The following is a 20,697-nucleotide window of genomic DNA, read 5'->3' on the forward strand; positions in this document are numbered from 1 at the left end:
ACCAAAGGTCCCAAATTATTTATAGTAGTTTTTTTTTTTCTTGGGTTCATGGTCCAGACCAGTATTTGGCTGTTATGTCCCTTTTAGGCTTTGTTTTTATCTTTTTGGTCTTTCATCAGATCATGCTTTTTTTTTTCCCCTCCTTTTTTGGTACTGGATCGAACCTAGTACCTCTTTGTGCATGCCAAGCAAGTACTCTACCACTGAGCTACATCTCCACATCTTTAAAAAAAGTTTTTTAAAAATTTTGAGATAGGGTCTCACTAGGTTGCCCAGGCTGGCCTTAAACTTGGGATCCTTCTGCCTCTGCCTCCCAGCAGCTGGGATTACAGGTTTGTACCACTACTCTTGGCCCAGACCATGCTTTTGACAGCCTGATTAATCTACCATGAGAAAATAAAAAGCCCTTGGCTGTGGAGGGAGGAAGAGTTCACCTCCATCCCTCACCTGTGTTCCTCAGGCACCCAGTTGCCACTCATTGTGTCAGTAGGACAGTGACTGTCATGACCAGACTGTTGGTTGGTGGCTATGTGTCACTGAGCTCTTTGGTTGAAAAACACTAGAAATGTAATTGACTTGTCATGGCTTTTCTGTGTGTTAAAGTTGGTAAATACATTTTATTTTCTGCCCCCATGTAGTCTCAAAGAAGATGGTGCAGGAACGCCCTATGACAAGGAATCAACAGCCATTATAAAGCTGAATAATACAACAGTTCTTTACTTAAAAGAGGTGACAAAGTTCCTGGCTCTCGTTTGCTTTGTCAGAGAGGAAAGCTTTGAAAGAAAAGGTAATTTTTTGTTGTGGTTTAAAGGAAGCCTTTCAATTCATAATGCCTTTGTTGCTGTTGAACGTGGGCGAGGGCTGCCCACTGTGGAAGTGAACGTTAGTCCCAGCTCACCTTGGCTGGCATGCTGGAGGTGGGCCAGGGGTGGGCAGGCCTCAGGCCAGAGATCCTGTTGCCCCTAGTGGTGCAGCTGGTATTGCAAGGGTGGAAATAGAACCAGATGTCCCTCCCTGGGCCTTTGCTTCTTTCTGCATGTTGGGACATCCTTGCCAGGTTATCTCTGACCAGGAAAAGGACTCCACAGCCTGCATTGAAGGTGGTGGCCTCCTCCTTGGTCCACCCTGCTAGAAGGCCATAGGTGACTTGAGTGACCCTTTGTTCTCCCCAAGTAAAGGAGGGAACAGAACTCATACGACATTGAGGCTAGGTGGTATTTTCTATTTAGCCTTCAGGCACCCTTAAATCTTCAAAACACAAGGATCTGAAAAGACAAAGCATGAATATACTAAATATCTTTTTAGGACCAAAGTTGAGTTTATTATAAAATAACACCAATCTTTCTCCTACTATCTAAACTGAGAAATACCAGCTTACTGATGTATAGAGGGAGTTTGTTAGTAAATAGGATATATTTTACCAATTTGTTGAGTACAAAAATTCCCTACAAAGTGGCAAGGATAACATTCACTGAAATAGCCTTTCCCCCTCTTATAAGCAATGCATGTTCATTATAAAATGCTTTGAAAATTTAGGAAAGTGTAAAGAACAAAATAAAACCACTTATTTTGCCTTAGAGCTAAAACTTATGTTAAATTTCTGAGCTTTTCTTCCACCTCCTTTTTCCTCTCTCTCCTCCCTTTTTTCCTTCCTTCCAACAAAACTGGGGGCATATTATTTAGGTAGTTTTATATCCTATTTTTTTCACTTATATTATGAAATTTTCCTAATTCATTGGCCATGAAAACAAAATTTAGATTTTGTTTCTTTTTATCACAAAAGTAATAGATTTACTTAGAAAATTTAGAAATAGCAAACATGTTTCTCACTCAGAAAACTACTTTTCTTTTTTTAGTGGTGCATTTGTTATTGGTTGATTTTTTGATAGCAGCCATTCTTTCTGGGGTGAGGTGGAATCTCAGTGTTGTTTTCATCTGCATCTCTCGAATGACAAGTGATGTTGAACATTTTTTCATATATTTATTTGATGCTTTTACTTCCTTATCTGAGAAATGTCTGTTCATTTCAGATGCCGATTTTTGAATTGGGTCTTTGAATTTGGGGGGGGGGGTCTGATTTTTTTCAGTTCTTTTTTTTTTTTTTGGTAATGGGGATTGAACTCAGGTCCTTGCGCTTGCGCAGCAGGCAGCAAAACCACTGAGCTAAATCCCCGGCCCCTTTCAGTTCTTTATATAGTCTAGATAGTAGTCTTTTGTTTAAGGTACAGCTGCTAAAAATTTTTTCCCACATTGTAGGTTGTCTCTTAGCTCTGTTGGTGGTTTCTCTTGCAGTGCAGAAGCTTTTTAATAAGATGAGAACCCAGTTGTTGATTCTTTGTGCTGGTTCCCATGCTACTGAGGTTTTGTTCATAAAGTCTTTTCCTATGCCAATGTCTTCAAGAGTTCTACCTAACTTATCTTCCAGCAAGTTTAGTGTTTTGGTCTTAATATTTAGATCTTTAATCCACTTTGATCTTAGTTTAGTGCATGGTGATAGGTATGGGTCTAGTTTTAATCTTTGGTAGGTTGAAATCCAGTTTTTCCAACACCATTTATGAAAGAGGCTATCTTTCCTCCAATGAGGATGGTTGGCTCCTTTGTCAAAGATGAGGTGGCTGAGTATGTTTGGAGTTGTTTCTGCATTTTCTAATCTATTCCACTGATCCTTGGGTCTGTTTCTTTGTGAGTACCATGCTGTTTTTATCATAGTAGCTTTGTAGTATAGTTTCAAGTTGGGGATTGTGATACCCCTCTGTTGCCTAGAATTGTTTTTGCTATTCTAGGTCTCTTCTGGTTCCAAATGAATTTTTGTATTGTTTTCTCTAGTTCTGTGAAGTATATTGTTGGAATTTCAATCGGCATTGCATTAAATCTATATAGTAGTTTTGGAAGTATGGCCATTTTCACTATATTGGTTCTTCCTACCAGGAACAAGGGATGTCTTCCCATTTTCTTATATCCTTCTTGATCTCCTTTTTCAGAGTGCTGTAGTTTTCAGTGTAGAGGTCTTTTGCTTCCTTTGTTAGATTGATTCCTAGATATTTCCTTTTTTTGGATGCTATTGTAAAAGGAATTTTTTTCCCTAATTTCTCTCTTAGTGAGTCTGTTATTTGTGTACAAGAAGGCTATTGTTTTCTGAGTGTTGACCTTATATCCAGCTACTCTACTGAATCTGTCAATTAAGTCTAGAAGTCTTTTGGCCGAGTTTTTTGGGTCTTCTATGTAAAGTATCATATCATCAGCAAATAATGACAGTTTAACTTTCTCCTTTCCTATCTTTATTCCTTTTATTTCTTTCTCTTTTCTAATTGCTGTGGCTAATGTTTCCAGAACTATATTGAATAGGAGTGGTGATAGTGGGCATCCTTGTCTTGTTCCTGTTTTTAGTGTGAAAGTTTTCAGTTTTTGACCATTTAGTATGATGTTGGGTGTTGGTTTTTCATAGATAGCCTTAATCAGGTTGAGATAAAGACCTATACTGTAGGGTTTTTATCATGAATGGGTGTTGGATTTTGTCAAATGCCTTTTCTGTATCTATTGAGATGATCATATGGTTTTTGTCCTTGACTCTATTAATATAGTGTATTACATAATGTTATTGGTTTACGTATGTTGATACACTAAATATTTACGTGCATCCCTGGTTGTTTGCTCAGGAAAAATTTCAAAGGAATTACTTAGATCAAAAGAGTGGGCATGCGTATTACCAAAATGTCTTTTAGAAAGATTTTATGGGTTCACACTACTAAGAGAATATGAGTGTGTTCAGTTTGGTGTATTATTATCATTCTTACTGGATTTTAGTATTTTAAAAAGTTGATAATTGAAAGCTGGCATATCATTTAAATTTGTGTTTCCTTGCTTCAGGAAGCTATATATTTGTCTTGTGCTTATTATTACTGACCGTGTTGCCTTTTGTCCTCAAAACTTTTAATTAAATGTTTATCTCTTACTCATTTTCATCTTGCTGAAAGCAAGAACAAATTATATGTTAGACTCATGGAATTTTGAAGATAAATCAGGACTATATCTTGTTTTATGGATGGTTTTACTCATGCCTAGAAAATATAAGTAACTTTCTCCTAAGCTCACACCACCAATTTATGGCAGTCAGAGCTAAGTAAAGCTGGATTTCTCTTTGTAGAGAGCTAGTTGTGTGTGTGTGTGTGTTTAATCATTATACACCTATTTTCTTAAAGATATTTCTCAAATTTATTAGTGATTGATATTTCATATTGATTTTGGAAGCTAAGGAAAATAAAAGTAATACAACTTTAGCTCCAAAAGCACGTAGACAGGTTCTAAAATTTAGGAAACATTAGTCAACCTGGTGACTTTATTTTGACTTGATTTTAGACTTAAAAGAAAAGTTGCAAAAATAGTATATAATTTTCATATACTTCTCATCCAGCTTCCCCTGACATTAACATCTTACATACTATTAGTTACCAGGGAATTAGCAGTGGTATAAAACTATTAATGAAACCATAGGCCTTGTTCGAATGTCACTAGATTTTCCAAATGTTCTTTTTTTGTCCTAAACTCCCCAACTTGGTTTAATTATCTCTCCTGATCTTTTCCAGTCTGTGAAAGTTTATCTGTGTCCTTGACACTTGTGAAGATCAGTCATTTTGTAGAATGTCTGGTGACTTCTTACAGTTGAGATGAGATTATGCACTTTGGCAAGAGTACCACAAAGATAGGTGATTTTCCACTGTAAACTTCCAAGTTAATGAATACAGTGGTACCTCGGTTCACGAACAACTTTGTTTGTGAACAGTTTGGTTTGCAAACAGAAGTGTTTGGCAAAATTTTGTTTTTGTTTTTGAACTCTGCATCGAGTGACAAACATGGCTGTGGTCATCTTTCCTGTATGAACATGAGCATGGCCATCTTTTCCAGAATCATGGAATGAATTAAGGTTGTGAACCAAGGTACCACTGTACTTTTAAACTATGTAAATCCCATTTCTCCTTACAGTTTTTGCCCACTGATTTTAACATCCATATGTATGGTTGGGGAACTAAATGAAAGCAGGAATCTATAACATGGGTCTGTGGTAAATTACTGCTAAACCACCTAGGTTTGGATCATCTCTAATGACAGGCAGATTAGACTGTTAAAACCTAGGTGTTAGTTTTAGTGCTATAACTAAGAAACATAAGAAAATGGGCACACTTACTGTTTAATCTCATCATGTTGAAGTTGGGTGCTTTTTAGAGTGGCTGGGTCAGGAGACCTTCAGTGCTGCGAAAGTCCCATGTAAACCTGATGCATTGATCACCCTTGCTATTGTATGGTATCTTGAAAGAGAACTTAATGCTTGTAGATGAATAGAATATTTGAATTTATTGTGGTATTGCTGAGTCTGTTGGTGCTGGTAATCAGCACTTTTTGATTAGTTTTCCTCATGTTGGTTCTCCAAGTTTTGACTGATGATCTCCATGGCTGCAGAAGGCAGAGGATCAAATCAGATGCATGTGATAGGCACCACAGGGAAGGGAGCGGTTAAATATATGGGTACAGGGGCCCTCCTCCAAGGATTTAAGAATAGAATTCAAGGGGCCGGGGATTTAGCTCAGTGGTTCTGGTGCCTGCCTTGCAAGCGCAAGATCCTGAGTTCGATCCCAGGTACCAAAAGAAAAAAGAATAGAATTCATGGGACTTGGCCTCGATTTTGTTAGTTGTTTTTTTTTTTTTTAATCTCAAGCATTTTCAGTGTGTACTGAATCAGAGGATGTGGGTTGTATTAACTGTGAATGATGGCAAAGCTATTTATTCTGCTGTTTCTGTTCTTGTATTTTCAACTGGCTTTAACAAAAGGGTCAATATAGCCAGTGTCTTTTTTTTTTTTTTCTGACACAGGGTCGCATTATGTAGTCCAGGCTGGGTTAGAACTCCTGCTCCTCTTGTCTCAGCCTTCCAGGCACTGGGATTACAGGTGTGTGCCACCACTCCCAGCTAAGTGAACATTTTTTATGAGTGGTTACATTCTTTAAAAAACTCAGTTGTAGAGTCAGGCATGGTTGCACACACCTGCAGTCCCCGTACTTGGGAGGCTGAGGCAAGAGAATTGTGAGTGAGAGCCATTGTGGACAATTTAGTGACTTAGACCCTGTCTCAAAAAAACAAGTGCTGGGGATATAGCTCAGTGAGAAGGCCCTGGCTTCAGTCCCCTGTACTAACAAAACAAAACAAAACAAAAAGAACTTTAAAAAAAAACTTTTAAAACTCAATACAGCAAGAGTTGTCATATTTTGAAATGTGTGAGGATAAATGAGTTAAGATTTGTTGAGCTGTGCCTGGTGGCACATGCCTGTGCTTCCAGCACTCTGGGAGGCTAAGGCAAGAGGATTGCAAATTTGAACCCAGCCTGGTCAACCTAGCAAGAACCTGTCTCAAAAATACATACATACATACGTAGGGCTTTGGATGTGGCTTAGAGTGAAGGCCCTTGGTTCAGTCTCTAGTACTACTCACCCCCCAGAAGTTTGTCAAGAACTATCAATAGAATATCTCTAAAGTTTCCTTAGTTGAGCATTTAATTGTACCCTTCTTGTTGAGCCAAATTCTTTGAGCTCAGTTTTATTCTTAAGGCAGTTTCTTTCACATATAAGCAAAGAACATGACTCATATCCAAATATCCACTAAATAAAAGTCACTTCTTTGCTTGTTATTTCTTATAACTTTTGCCCAGATTGCCTTGGTGGTCTTTTCTTGAGGGAACCAGCTCCTCATTTTACTGCACCAGGCTTCACTATGTCCACAAAAGTACAGAAGGCACTGCTCAGAGGTTCTTCTGCCCTGGAAGCGGCAATGGCTGTTTCTGCCCCAGTACACTAAACAGCTGTATAATTAATTTGAAGAATTTCATTCTTGGCTGGAATCCTAGCTCTTTGGTTGAGTCTCTGAAAGCATCGCCTGATAGATGGAAATAATTATTAGGCTAGAGATAGATGCAACAAGAACCAACATCCTTACCCTAATTGGTGTAAATATAGCATTGCTCTCAACCCTTACAATCTAATAGTAACAATGAAAACATTCCTCAAGAGTTTAGATTGTCTTTTATTCTAACAAATATTTATTTCTGAAAACACAGAAGATTCTCCCCCATTATTTCACCATTTAAAATCTACTTAATATTGAAAAGCTGAATATGTCACTGGTTGTTGAATTCCTGAGCTTGGAGTAGACTGTTACCATTCCAGAATCAGGGACTTTGCTTTCCCTGGGGCTTAGGATGGCTTAAATATAATAGATACAGAATACATATGATTGGTTAATATGTCAACTACACCCCAAGTCAGGATATGCTTCCATTCAGTGTTAATTTAATAATGTCTTTTGGGAGAAACTTTTTCATTTAAAATATGTTAATTGTAACCTTTAATTCTGAAAGGTAAAAAGAAAAAAGTGCAGTTCAGTGGTTCTTCAAATCTTTTGGGTCACAGTGTTGTTTGATAATATGGCTCTGGAACATTGCCTCAGGAACTACTACCTTCATAGAACTGCCATCAGTACCTGCAGCCCAGGGACAGACCTAGGGAAGCTGGCCCTTTAGGTCACAACTGCTCCTCTACCGCCTCCTACTGGTTTGTCCGAAACTGTTGACGCGAAAAGATGGGCATTCTTGAGACATTTATAAATATTTTTGTTCTCTTCTTCAGGGCTTATTGACTATAATTTTCATTGCTTCCGGAAGGCCATCCATGAAGTTTTTGAAGTGAGAATGAAAGTGGTGAAATCTCGAAAGGTTCAGAATCGGCTACAGAAAAAAAAAGGAGCTACCCCTAATGGGACCCCTCGAGTGCTGCTGTAGGTGAGGTTTCAGGAACATCTTTGAAATCGGACCTTTTTGATGAGGCTGCTGCACCATGTTGCACTAAAGAAAGGGGAAGGAGGAGACTAGAACATATGACATGGATTTGTTGTTTAAAAAAAATTCCTGTAACCCTCTTGATCTTCTCTTTTTTAAAATAAAGTAAGCACTTTGAAGCAAAAACTTGTATATTAACAATGAAGTAAAATCCACTGTACTTTCATTACACAAATGTAAACTTTTGTGGTCAGTAGTTAGAAAAATCCTGTGTGAGAACTGCTAGGAAGTATATATATTTTGCACTTTTTCATGTTTTTTTCTCATTGAACTGAACTTTGATAAGATGACATTTCTAAACTCTTTTCTGTACTTGGTGTCAAGGACATGCATACTGTAGCTCATATCCTATGTCAATCAGAAATTAATCAAAATGATGCATTGGTAATGACTTTTTGTAAATTTGGGAATCTTTGCTACCAGTTATTGAGAGAAATCATTTTTCAGTGGAGCTGGAACAGATTTGGTCTGCAAGCTCCAGGAGCAATAAGAACTGTCCCCTATTTATAACAGGTGTAAACAGTTTTATAGAATAATTTCAGCACCAAACTTACCTAAAAATTTCTATTACCACGGCTGTACTTCCTAAATCAACATTTTTTCCTCAGTACACATCTCTATAAATCACTTTATACAGACAGGTGATTTCTTTTTACTGCATTATTCTTTAGAACCTTTCGGACCAGATTTCCAAAATGGTGCCAATCACTGGGGAAAAATAAGAATGTCACTGAGGCCTGTTTCTGGAGGCTCCTCTGTACCTGCTGCTTGGGACTAAAGTAACATCAGAGGCTAAAGATTTATAAAATGTAGGAGAATGGCAACTGCAGCCTAAAATACATAGGTACAATTCTGTATGTTTGGTCCCTGTGCAGGGACCTGTTGTATTACCTTTAAAATCTTATTTAAGACCAGTTTTTTATTGCTCCCTGGCCACAGTTAATACAGCAAATCTCCACCATGGAACTTAATCTTGTTGGCTGTCTTTGTCACCTGAATCACTTTTTCATCTGTGATAATGTGCCTCGTGTACTCAACCTGTTTTCACAGTATACTGAGCTCAGCTTGCCACCCAGCTTGCTCTGCAAGGCTGAGGAGCCATCCTGAAAACCCTAGCAATAGTGAGAAAGGATAGCCAGACCAGGAATTACAGCTTTCCAATTGTTTCCAAGAAGTTCCTTCACTTAAGTTTACCTTAGAATAGCAGAAAATTGAATCCTAACTCTACTCCTATGCCAAACCATTCCAAGTAGATAATTCTCAAAGGTTAGTACTCTGGCATGCTTGTGGGGCATTAGAAAAAAAATTTTTAAAAAAAAGCAGAGCCTGCTTGAGACAAGAAAGTTAGTCCTAACCAAATGTGCAAAATCCCTAAAACAACTTGTCCTTGAAACTCTCCCACTCATACCAGTGGCTTCTTTCCATCCTTTCTCTACTCCCTATTCCCAAATCCTATTGCTTTAAAGATGATAACTACAATTGAAGATGGTAGTTCACTAGGATTTAAGGTTTGAGCCTACCAAGGGTCTGTGCATTTTGAAAGGAGATTTCTAAAAATCACTAAGGCACCCTAATTCCCTTCTCACATTTTCCACCCAGAAACCTGGATGGTTAGAAACCTAGGGTTCCAGGGAAGTCTTCTCCCTAACTTCTGGAGCTATATCCTGTTCAACTGTTGCCAACAGGCCTGGTCATATGGGTTATTACAGATCTAATTCTTGAATATTTTTTATGGAATGTTTTTCTTTCTAAGCAAATAAAGAGTCAAGTTTCTAATACAACTTTATCCTCAAGATAGAGACACTTGCCTATTTGGTAAATCACACTTTTCCTAGTATATATATTATTATAAGCAAGTGGAGCTTCCATTTTTAAGCTGGGTATATGATGGGTTTTTGTTAAAATGTGCCTTAAAAAGCCTGTTACTTCAAGAGCAAGTGATTCTTTGGGGGAAAGGCAAAAATAATCCTAGATATAGGACCCAAATTTGTGGTAGTAAGTGTACTCTTTGATGAATCACATGCTAATATAGATTACTGCCTGATAGCTTGTATGACAATGACCTCTTAATTAAAGAAAGATATGGGAATTATATCTAAGCATTCAGTTTTTCAAGTCTGTGCTACTGGAATCTCTGCACCTCTTTGAGTCCTTTTGCATTTTATCATTGCTATTGGAGTTAGCGTTGGGCAATCTGTATGGTCACATTTCATGCTTAAACATGGCTATAAAGAGAAAGACCAAACACATGGCTATAGTGACTGCACTGGACATTTTTGCTCAGTTTTAAAGGTTGAGAATTTGACCTGAAGGTTTCTAGAGCAGGGGAGGCCTTTGCCTTTTGAGTCAATTAGAATTTCTATATAGAGGTGAAACTGTAAATTATCATCTTTGGTTATTTTCAGTGATGTAGATTAGCATGAATGACCAGTATGGAGTGTTTTTGAAGGAATATAAATAAAAAACTGGTGAACATTCACAAATAGTGTTATTTTGTGAACCCAATATATTTTGGACCCTTAAATAAAATAGCTAAAAATCACAGCAATACTGTTATGTGTGGGTTATATGCCAATTCTGTTTGAAACATACTCCAGAAAAACAGCTGATCTGTTGTGATTATTAAAATACAGTATGTATTCAATTTTTATAGACTGGATGTAATTTGTAATCAAGTGTACTGTGTTATACTTTAAGCAGTACATCATTTATATGTGTTGTTAAATTGTTGCTTCCAAGAATGTTAACTGCCAACTTAAAAGCATGCATCATATATTCATGGCTTGGTAAGGCTCTCGTTTTATTTCCAGCATATTCATGATTCAACTTTCTGGAGCTGAATGGTCTGTTTGGTTAAAAGGAAGTATGGCCTTTCACATTTGAGAAGTTGTTTACCATACACTTTTTATTACTGTTTCAGAGACTTTGCTAGGTCCCTTTAGTTAAAGATAATTTTTTTTGAGGCAGTGGTCTTGTTCTGTTGCCCAGGCTGGTCTTGAAACTCCTGGGTTCAAGTGATTTTCCTGCCTCAGCCTCCAGATTAACTAGGACTACAGATCCATGCCACCACACCTGGCTATTTAGTAAAATTTGTCTTGGTAACCACCTCTTATTTTAGAGAAATAAGGATAAATTGTTCTGTTTAAACTGAACTTATCAAACACAAGGCCTCACACATGCTAGGTAAGTACTGTCCAACTGAGCTACACTCTAAGCCCCTATAAATCCTCTTTTCTCTCCAGATTTTTTTTATGGGAGGGACTTGGTGGTTAGGACTGTTATTTCAATAAACTTGAGATATTGATTCCTGTTGCTCTGATCCTAATCCCTTAGTCATCTGGAAATCTACTTTGTCATCCATTACTTTGCTTATTAGTAAAATTCTATTCTGTAGGTGACCTTTACAGATCCCCTGGGAGTTCTCAGAGAAGGCTAGCATTAGGTGTTATATCTTAACTATGAAACCCTGCTTTTGATTGGAAAACCTGATCTTGGAAAGAATTATTTCCAAGATTTTTAATCAGTGATGATGTTAAGTTTAAGAAGAAGAAAACATCTTTAACAGAATTATTCAACAATAATAGATAGGAGCTTTTACATAACAATCCTCATGAATCCAAGAGGTAAGTACTATCACTGTTTTTCAGATGAGGCAGCCAAGACCAGAGAATTAAATTGGTGAAGATCGTGCAGCTAGTAAGATGCAAGGCCAGGAATCTGACCTGGTAGTCCACTCAACTACAGCAATAAAGTAGCTTCACTGAATGTCTTAAATGCTTTCCTTTCATAAATATGAAAAGGGCCACTTGGATTTAGGGCTGCATAAGCTTAAATACTAAGGTATTTTAAAAATAACTATTCTTTTTGCTCTGGCATATTTATAAAACTAATAGAAATAGAAGGCTTCCCTTAGAGAAAAAATTCAACAAAGATGCATTTTTCTTAATCCATTAAGTAACTAATGCCTCAGATGACAGTGTTTAAATACCAAAAAGAAATTTAAATACCTTTTATAGCCATTTGGTTTTCTAATAGACAATAGTGTGTCAAGCTCTGAGAAAGAATAAACTTGATCTTAGAAGCATTCAACCTTTTACTTGAGTTTTCAGTGTGTATGACACTCACTTATAGAAAAATAAACATTGATTTGGATTAAAATTCAAAAAGGTTCATTTCAATCCTAATCCTTTCTTAAGCTCACACCAACATAAAAATTACCACTTGCATACCTTTGCTGGGATCATCTATAAGAAGACCTTCAAATTTTATATCAAAAATTGGCTTCCCTCTTGCTGTTATAATATTGTAGGTTTCCTTCCTAATGTCCCTGCCTGACACTTGGGTTTCATTCTTGACTCTTCCTTCCTCCACACTTCCTATAGTCACCAGTTCTTTCAGCTCAACCTTACAATGTCTGTTGAATTGTTTTTCTTCTCTCCATTTCCGCTGCCACTATCTTGGCTTAGCCTGCCATGTCCTCTTAATTGTCACAATAGCTTTCTCACCAGTGTTTACTTCATCTAACCATCAGTTACATTCTCTCCCCAAGACCCAAAGTGACCTTTCTAAATGATAATTCTTTTAGACTCCCTTGCTTAACATCCTCCAGTTGCTCTCTCTTCCTTTCAGACATCAGTCCAAACTCCTTCAAGATCTATAAGACCCCACCTCCCTGGTTCTTACCAGCCCTGGCTCATTCAGCCTCAGCAAAGCTGGACATGCTGTCCACATGGTGTGAGGTGGAGGGAAGGACAGGAGTTTTAGTCCTTCCTTTGCTAATCATTTTCTGAGGGATATTACAGTTTTCTTTCATCCAACAAATATTTATAGGGTGTCTACTACAGGCCCAGGACTGTGCTGGTAAAATGGCTAACAGGCAGATAGTAGAGATGAAAAAGATTTTAATACCTAAAAAAAAAATAGAAAAGAAACTAATCTTAGTTAGATTTTTATAGGTGTTAGTTTTTAGAACTGTAATTGTATAAAACTTTACTATTCTCCAGTAGTCTATGAGTAGCAACTAGCATCTGAGAAGCTGAGTTGTTTAACCAATAGATCAATAATTACATTAATATTTCATGTAAGACTATACTATAAGAAACAGGCTATAAAAGAAAATGTTGCCTTTCCTTATAGTTAAGAGATGACTTATGTTAAAAGTATGAACTTTTCGCTTTTATTTGAGAAAGGCCCTTGCTGTGTAGCTCAGGCTGGCTTCAAAATCAAGATCCTCCTGTTCAGCCTCCCAAGTCCGGATTAGAGACCTGCACCACTATGTCCAATTGAACAGTATGAAGTTTCAAGGTTTTTTTTGGTGGTGGTGGGGTACCGGGGATCACTGGGGTCCTTGCACTTGCAAGGCAGGCAGTGGAACCAGTGAGCTAAATCCCTGGGCCTCAAGTTTTTTTAATGTCCATACTTTCCTAACTTAATGCACACGGGAAACCACAACCATTTTAATGAAAAGTCTATTTACTGGTTCTACTCTTTTTAATCTGTTTATACCAGGGAACTGAGTGTTGCCTAAAATGGTAGGTGGCTTTTGGTCTTAATATGTTGACCTGAGGAAGAGATGAGAAGGATCTGGTGGCAGAACAGAGGGTAATTCAGAGCCCTTTTAGATCACATAGAAGTTGGGATGTCTGAGTGATATTTTAAAATGCCGGATTTAAAGGGGTCCTTAAAAGGCTTACTTTTGTTTTCTCCTCTGGTGCTGGCAATCGAATCCAGGGCCTCACACATACTAGGAAAGTGCTCTTCCACTGAACTACATCTCTTGCCTTTTAAAGTTTTGAGACAGGGTCTCACTAAATTGCCCAGGCTGGGCTTGAACTCATAATCCTCCTGCCTCAGCCTCTTGAGTAGCTGGGATTACAGGCATGCACCACAGCATCTGATAAAAGGACTACTTTTATCATAAATGATAGTTAAGTTCAGGTAGTGATCCTCTTTCAGTTGCAGCATCATTATTTTTGCAGTTTTCCATAATAGTCACAGTAAAGTAAAAATAGAGATTTTAGTAGTCTCTATCATAGTTTTAAAGATAGTGCAAATTGTATCATGGTATTCTCCCAAGGAACAATTCAATTCCATGATTACAAAAGAGGAAAGAGGAGGAAGGGTGAGGGAGGCGGGGGTGGAAGAAGAAGGAAAAAAATAATTTTAAAAAATATTTAAAACTAGCCTAGTAAACACCAGTTAATAGCTTTTCTTGGTAGAATATTGCACTTTTGCTTCAGTAAGTGACTTAGCAGTTGAAGCAGAGATGGAGTCTGGTTCTCATATTCAATATTTAAAAAATAAACTATCTTAAAAGCAGACTATCCATGTGTACTTACACCTTAAGCAATGATAAAGCTGCCCAGGGATAGACTATAGGAGTTGACCCTTTATGAAATCCATTTAAAACTGTTGTGAGCCATAATAAATACAATTTGCATTGCAAATTATCATACTCGTAATTACAAAACAAAGCAAAAAATGACGTGAAATACCCTATCTAATGCCATGCGTTCTGGCATTTTTTTTCTTTTGTTTCCTTTTTAAAAATCTCACAGTCCACTAATAAGTCACAAACTGCGGTGGGTAAATCAATGCTAGAGTGAACCCCACTGGCTAGATCAGGTACACCTGAGGATTTTCTTTCCTGAATAAGATATTTTTGTTTTCCCTTTGTTCATTTAAGGGCTTAACATACAGGAAGTTCTGAGTAGGTTCTTGAATTTTTCTTTTATTTGATCAGGGTTTTCTGCTCTGTTTTTACTTTAGCAGTTTTACTTTTCCTGTCCACCTGTGGATATTTTTTGCATACTGGGTTGTATTGAGGGTGAGAGGTTCAGGGGGCTTCAGTCCTAACAGGATCACTGACTGTGATAGAACTGACTTTACTTGGAGTTTAGTGATTCAAGATCTCATACCTTTGTTAATACGTCAGGTGAGATCATCTCCTCCAGTATTAAGAACTCATGATGGGCCGGGGATTTAGCTCTGTGGTTTTGCTGGCTGCTGCGCAAGCACAAGGACCCGAGTTCAATCCTCAGTACCAAAAATAAAAAAAGAACCCATGAGTTTTCCTGTTTGTGCTGGTTCCATACTCCCAACAACCAAGCTATTACTGAGAGTAGAGGAGGGCTTTAACTGGTGTCCAGTGCCTAAGACCCTTGACCATCACTCTTTAGTAATTAGATCCTGGGACAAGTGGGGTTATTCTAATCTCCCAAAAATGAGAGTCATAAGACTAAGTACAGTCTTCTGAATGGGACCACTCCTGTGACAATCAATGTTCAACTACAGTAGAGCAACTTTAGACTGTCCCATGCTAACTTAACCCTCACCACCACCATGGAGAATTCCATTCCTACAGGCTGCTTCTATTTGCCCCCTGCTTGCATTACTGCCTGTGTCCCCCAGGCTGCCACCTAATTTTGTCTTTTTGCCCTTGCAGAGAGCTAAGTCCTCTAATACTCAGCCTTCCTCCACTAGGTAGTCATTAACCTGTAACTAATTCTGGACTTAGACCAGAATATTTGAATACACGTTATGAGGTAGCCGTGGTCATTAGGCTTTTGCTCACCCTGCCTCCAAAGCAGTGCACTAAAGGGGCTGGCCTGCAGAGACTAGCCCTGTACATCTTTCCAGCTCAGTGGGAGAGGAAGAAACTCATAATGTGCAAGAAATAGTGCCACCAATTTGCATATTGTTTCAATTAATACTCTAGGCCAGTATTTCCCAAAGTTACCTGGCCTTAAGAATCCTCTAGGCTGGGTGTGGTGGAGCACACCTTAATCCTAGCAACTCAGAGGTTGAGCAGGAGGAGAATCACAAGTTCAAGGCCACCATGGGAAGCTTAGCAAGACTCAAAATCTCAAATCAAAAAATCTCAATCAAAAGGACTGAGAAAGTAGCTCAAGGGTAGAGTACTAGCCTAGATTGCCTGAGGCTCTGTGTTCAATCCCGAGTACTACTGGGGGAAAATCATCTAGGGTGTTCAGGCAGATTCCCTACCCTAGTCTTGACTCAGAATCTCTATGGAAGGGTTCTCTGTGTGTCTTAGGTAAGCACCCTAGGCAATTCTTACAATTTGAGAGATTGTTTTCCATATAGGTGTTAAAAGGGATAGGGAGGGGAACTGGTAGAGAGGGTGGAATCACCTAGGGGAGCTTTCTTGAATATCCAGTGATTTTTTTCCAACTTGATTATGGAGCTTTGAAAACTGACATTGTTCAACTTACAATTTAAATGGAAATGTTTATAAATGTAAATTAGATGGTCTTAAAACCCACCTAAATAATTTAACTTAGATATTTAGTCATTCCCAATATCAAGAATTATACAAAATGGTGTTAATTTAGAAAAACTGTTCAAATTGCTTTTTCCTCAAATAATTATACTCAAATTCTTTACATGCATCTTCTATATAGCTCACTCTTTATCATTCATCACTGGGACATTTTGAGTGATCTAACAGTTCCCTCCTAGTTATTTAAAATAGACCATGATTTAAATTTAGGTAGGTTGCTGTCAGTGCAGATTTTATCGAACTTCTAGAACCATTTGTTAAAGGTTTTTTTTTTTTTTTTTGGTACCCAGGATCGAACTCGGGTCCTTGCGGTTGCAAGGCAGGCGGTGGAACCACTAAGCTAAATCCCCAGCCCTTTGTGGTTTTTTTGGGTTTTTTTCCCATTTGTTAAAGGTTAAGAGTTTTTGTTTGCTTGTTTTATTTTTGTAATGCTGGAAGTTGAACCTAGGGCCTTGTACCTGCTAGGTTCAATTGAATGCTACCTACTTAGCTATATCCTCAACTCAGGACAGTTTTTATTTTCCTACCTATTTTTGATCTCCACAAATAAGTTCTTTTTTATTTAATTAATGATTGCCTGAAAACCTACTAATAATGATCTCCACTATATGTTCACCAATCTCATACCCTCAGGAATAATAAACATGTCTTTGCCTTTTTTGCCCCCTGATTTTGTTGGATGACTTTTATAACAGGAAAGTACCATTGTTTCAGACTCTCAAGATATCTTATCTCCCTGAAGAGTTCTTTGTTCAAAAATGACAGAGCAGAAATAAAAATATAAAGCAACTTTTCTGAGAAATTATAGTTGTGGAACAATTTTGCTTCCTATTCTGGCATACATAGTATATATTACTGTTTAAGAATTAAGTGCATGGTTGATTTCATGATAGCAGCCATTCTTTCTGGGGTGAGGTGGAATCTCAGCATTGTTTTCATTTGCATCTCTTCAATGACTAGTGATGTTGAACATTTTTTCATATGTTTATTTGCTATTTCTACTTCTTTGTCTGAGAAATGTCTCTTCATTTCAGATGCTCATTTTTGGATTGGGTCTTTAAATTTGGGAGGTCTGATTTTTTTAAAGTTCTTTATAGATTCTAGATAGCAGACCTTTGTCTGAGGAACAGCAGGTGAAAATTTTTTCCCACATTGTGAGCTGTCAATCAATAACAAATGCTGGTGGGGCTGTGGGGAAAGAGGAACCCTGCTCCACTGCTGGTGGGAGTGTAGACTGGTGCAACCACTGTGGAAATCAGTATGGAGATACCTCAAAGAACTAGGCCTGGAAGTCCCATATGACCCAGCTATTCCCCTGGGTATCTTCCCCAAAGAATTAAAAGAATCATATCACAGTGATATATGTTCACCCATGTTTATAGCAGCACAGTTTGTAATAGCTAAAACTTGGAAACAGCCCAAATGCCCATCAACTGGAGACTGGATAAAGAAAATGTTTTTTTTATAAAATGGAGTACTACTCAGCCATAAAAAATGAGAAATTAGAGATATTTATAGCTAAATGGATGCACATTGAGGCCATACTCTTAAGTGAAATAAACAGGACACACATGTAAATACCAAATAGTTTCTCTAGTGTGAGAAACTGAAAGTGTAAATAAGGACTAAAAAGTATAATAATAGATAATGTGAAATAGGAAGAAAAGGGGCAAAGGGGAAGTGGGAGGGGTAGAGGAAAGGAAAGAAGGGAATGGAATTAATATGAGAAAATGAAAAAATGGAAACAAAGTCTTTGTAAATAGGGAGAGATGGAGAGGTTGAAGGGAGGGCAGGGGAAGGGGGAAAAATAAGAACCAAGGATCAGGGATTTAGCTCAGTGGTTCCACCGCCTGCCTCAAAAGCACAAGGTCCTGAGTTCAATCCCCCATACCAAAAAAAAAAAAAAGAAAAAAGAATTTAATGCACCTAAACCCAACTTCAAGTCCCTGAGGAAGCTAAATTGGCCTCCATATTTTCTCACAGAATGCTATAAGCAGAGAGATTGTAGTATACCCATACCTTTTGGTTTAGTGCTAAAAGAATAAATTGTAGGGAAGTCCAGGGCTGATTTTCAGAAGTTGATGACTTGGTTCCATCCTTCAAGTTTGCCTATAATTGGAAATCGGATTTTGCTTTGACTGTTCTAAAGACATTAATAATACTGCCCATGCTCTGTGGCTGCAGAATTACTGTAAAAAGTTGTAAATGCTGACCTTTGTCAAGTGAAGAATTTTCACATATCTACAAACTTTTTTTTTAAAGTTTGTGGATGCTATAGTGAATAAAATATTAATTTATTTAAAGTACTGAACTCAGTAATTTTTTGTCATTTTGCATTTTCCTAGTGAGCAGAAACTGAAACTGCCCAGAATTGTAAGCTATCCAAGTTAGTATGTGGATGATCAAGTTTCATCAATTGGAAAGTGGCTAAAAGGGTTCAGAGAATAACAAATTGAAGTGATGGGGTATGGGACACAAGAGAAAAGGCATATGCCCAGTGGAAAAGGGGCAGAGCGGAGGAAGACTCGGAGGGAAGGAGTGTAAAGATACTGTAGTGCTCCAGCTGTCTTTTAACACACCCTGAGGTGCCTGTCCCCTCACCCCCAAATGGCAGTTTTTATCTTAGTTGCAGGTGTATCCTTTAGAGCTAAACTTAGAAAATGAAATCACTTTTACCAAACTCATTAGTTCATCAGAACTAAGATGTAAAGAGAAGTACCATAAGTTTTGTTATTAATTTTAAAAGCACCTTTAAGGGGGGAAAAAACCCACATGCAATCCGTGCAAATAGAGAAAAAGCACATTCCTAAGCAAGTTTCTTTTTCCCCATTACTAATATCCAGAGCTGTAATGTCAAAGCTTTTCTTTTTGGCACTGTGGGAATTGAACCCAGGGCCTTATACCCAAATTTGATCTGTAATAGAATCCTTTTCCTGATGTAAATTACAACTTTCTTCTGGGAAGAAATAAATGTACTTGATAAAATATAAACAATTTTCAGGTAAAATTAAATTTTGGGGGAAACTACTAGCTCCTTCTTGCCCAGCTGCCAGTCAAGAATCTAATAACCTTTAAATAAAATTACTCTTCTATTTGCATCTAAATGTTCCTTTCTCTGTAAATGTCTCTGCCTAGAGAAAATTTGGAATGGCTTTGCTTGTATAGCAAGACTATAATTAAGCTTTGACATATGCCGGTAAACTGTCAGAACTGATTTGTTGTTGTTCTTTAGCTATGGAAGGAGAGACCTTAATTCCTACAGAACCAGTCTGGTAGGGAGAAGAGCCCCAAAAGGCCAAATTATGTAATGGTGGCTTCCAAAATGAATGAAAAGAAAAATATTCTTTGTCTCTGCTGAGAGGAAGAAAAGGAAAGTCCCAGAGGAAAACTACCCAACTACCTATTTGGCAAGTCTGACTAACATAGGGCTCACTGCACCAGCCAGGGCCTTTTACAGAGCCATACAGGAGAAGATGTCAAGTTTTAGACAATTTGAAGACTGAACACAAAGAATAAATTAGGGAATGAAGCAGTACTTTGGAATTTGTTTTGGTTTTGTATATGTTGACTAGATTACTATTCAGAAATTATCACCAGGGAATGGTTTAAAAGACACCATCTCACTCTGGGAGGCTAAGTAAGAAGGATCACAAATTCAAAGCCCGGCTGGGCAATTTAGCGACTTGGTGAGACTCTTATCTCAAAATTTAAAATTTAAAAAAAGAGGTGGGAGCTAGGCAAAGAGGGGAAGGCCTGAAATCCCAGCACTAGGGAGGCTGTGATAGGAGGATCCCTGCAAGTTAGAGGCCAGCCTGACTACAGAGGGAGACCCTGTCAAAAAAAACAAAAGTCTGGTGATGTAACTCAGTGCAAAGCCCAGGGTTGAATTCTGGGTGGTGCTGGTGGGGGGTATATCTCATTTCAGCTATCCTTCATTTCTTTCTCAGTTTCACTCTTTAAAAAAGGCTGCTGGCTGGTACATTCACTTATAGATTTAGATTGCTAATTCTGACATTATAACAGATCAAATCTAGGATTATTCTATATATAACAAAAACTTGCCCAACTTGCTTAAACCTCTTCGTCCCACACAGAAACGCTTCCTTCCCCTTCTAACCGCCCCCCCCCTTTTTTTTCCTCTGTCCTGAGGTCCTCACTCCTAAGCCTTCAAGAACCCACAGTCCTCTCCGTCCCACTCTGGGGACCAAGAAGCTGAAGCGTGTCTTTCGAGGTTAACCTTTCATGTTCGTATGCCTTCGCTTGAATTCAATCTACAGTAATTCCTTTAGCTTTTTTAAAAACAGGTTTACTTTCCTGCATTGCCGAAAACGATGTCTTGCACCTGATAACCTTACCCGTTCCCTAATCATTAGTTTCCCTTAACACAGTCCGTCCGGCGCTCCCACCCCAAGCAGCTGCCACAACCTGCCGTTCGCCCCTCGGCCGGACCCGGGTGTGCCGGCTGACCGCGGCCTTTAGGGCGCAGCCCAGGCTGGCGGGCGCCGGGAGGGCCTCGCGA

The 20,697-nt window shown here is 38.2% G+C and overlaps 1 protein-coding gene and 1 long non-coding RNA gene across 12 annotated transcripts in view; one reads left to right on the forward strand and one right to left on the reverse strand.

Annotated features, from left to right (window-relative positions):
- Positions 1–10,658, forward strand: part of Rragd (Ras related GTP binding D) — a 47,339-nt gene extending 36,681 nt beyond the window's left edge. For all 5 annotated transcript variants that reach the window (XM_087188006.1, XM_004860208.3, XM_087188007.1 and 2 more), the window contains 2 exons: positions 639–787; positions 7,671–10,658. In XM_087188006.1, coding sequence (XP_087044132.1) covers positions 639–787; positions 7,671–7,822 — 301 coding nt within the window. In that variant the 3' untranslated portion in view covers positions 7,823–10,658. The remainder of the gene's footprint in view (positions 1–638; positions 788–7,670) is intronic.
- On the reverse strand, positions 782–20,684 carry LOC101723772 (uncharacterized). 7 transcript variants are annotated; one of them, XR_015441547.1, is made up of 4 exons: positions 20,534–20,684; positions 18,198–18,287; positions 5,183–12,787; positions 782–1,265 (listed from the first exon to the last, which is right to left on the reverse strand). It is a non-coding gene; the product is annotated as an uncharacterized LOC101723772 (long non-coding RNA). The 7 variants fall into 7 exon arrangements; XR_015441546.1 differs by having other exon boundaries at positions 5,183–5,448; positions 12,563–12,787; positions 18,198–20,684; XR_015441545.1 differs by having other exon boundaries at positions 5,183–6,921; positions 12,563–12,787; positions 18,198–20,684.
- Positions 20,685–20,697: the final 13 nt, after the last annotated feature.

The sequence above is a fragment of the Heterocephalus glaber genome, unplaced genomic scaffold (assembly GCF_053883595.1).
Source record: "Heterocephalus glaber isolate CG9 unplaced genomic scaffold, H.glaber_assembly_v1.0 deba00001523, whole genome shotgun sequence".
Lineage (NCBI taxonomy): Eukaryota > Metazoa > Chordata > Mammalia > Rodentia > Bathyergidae > Heterocephalus > Heterocephalus glaber.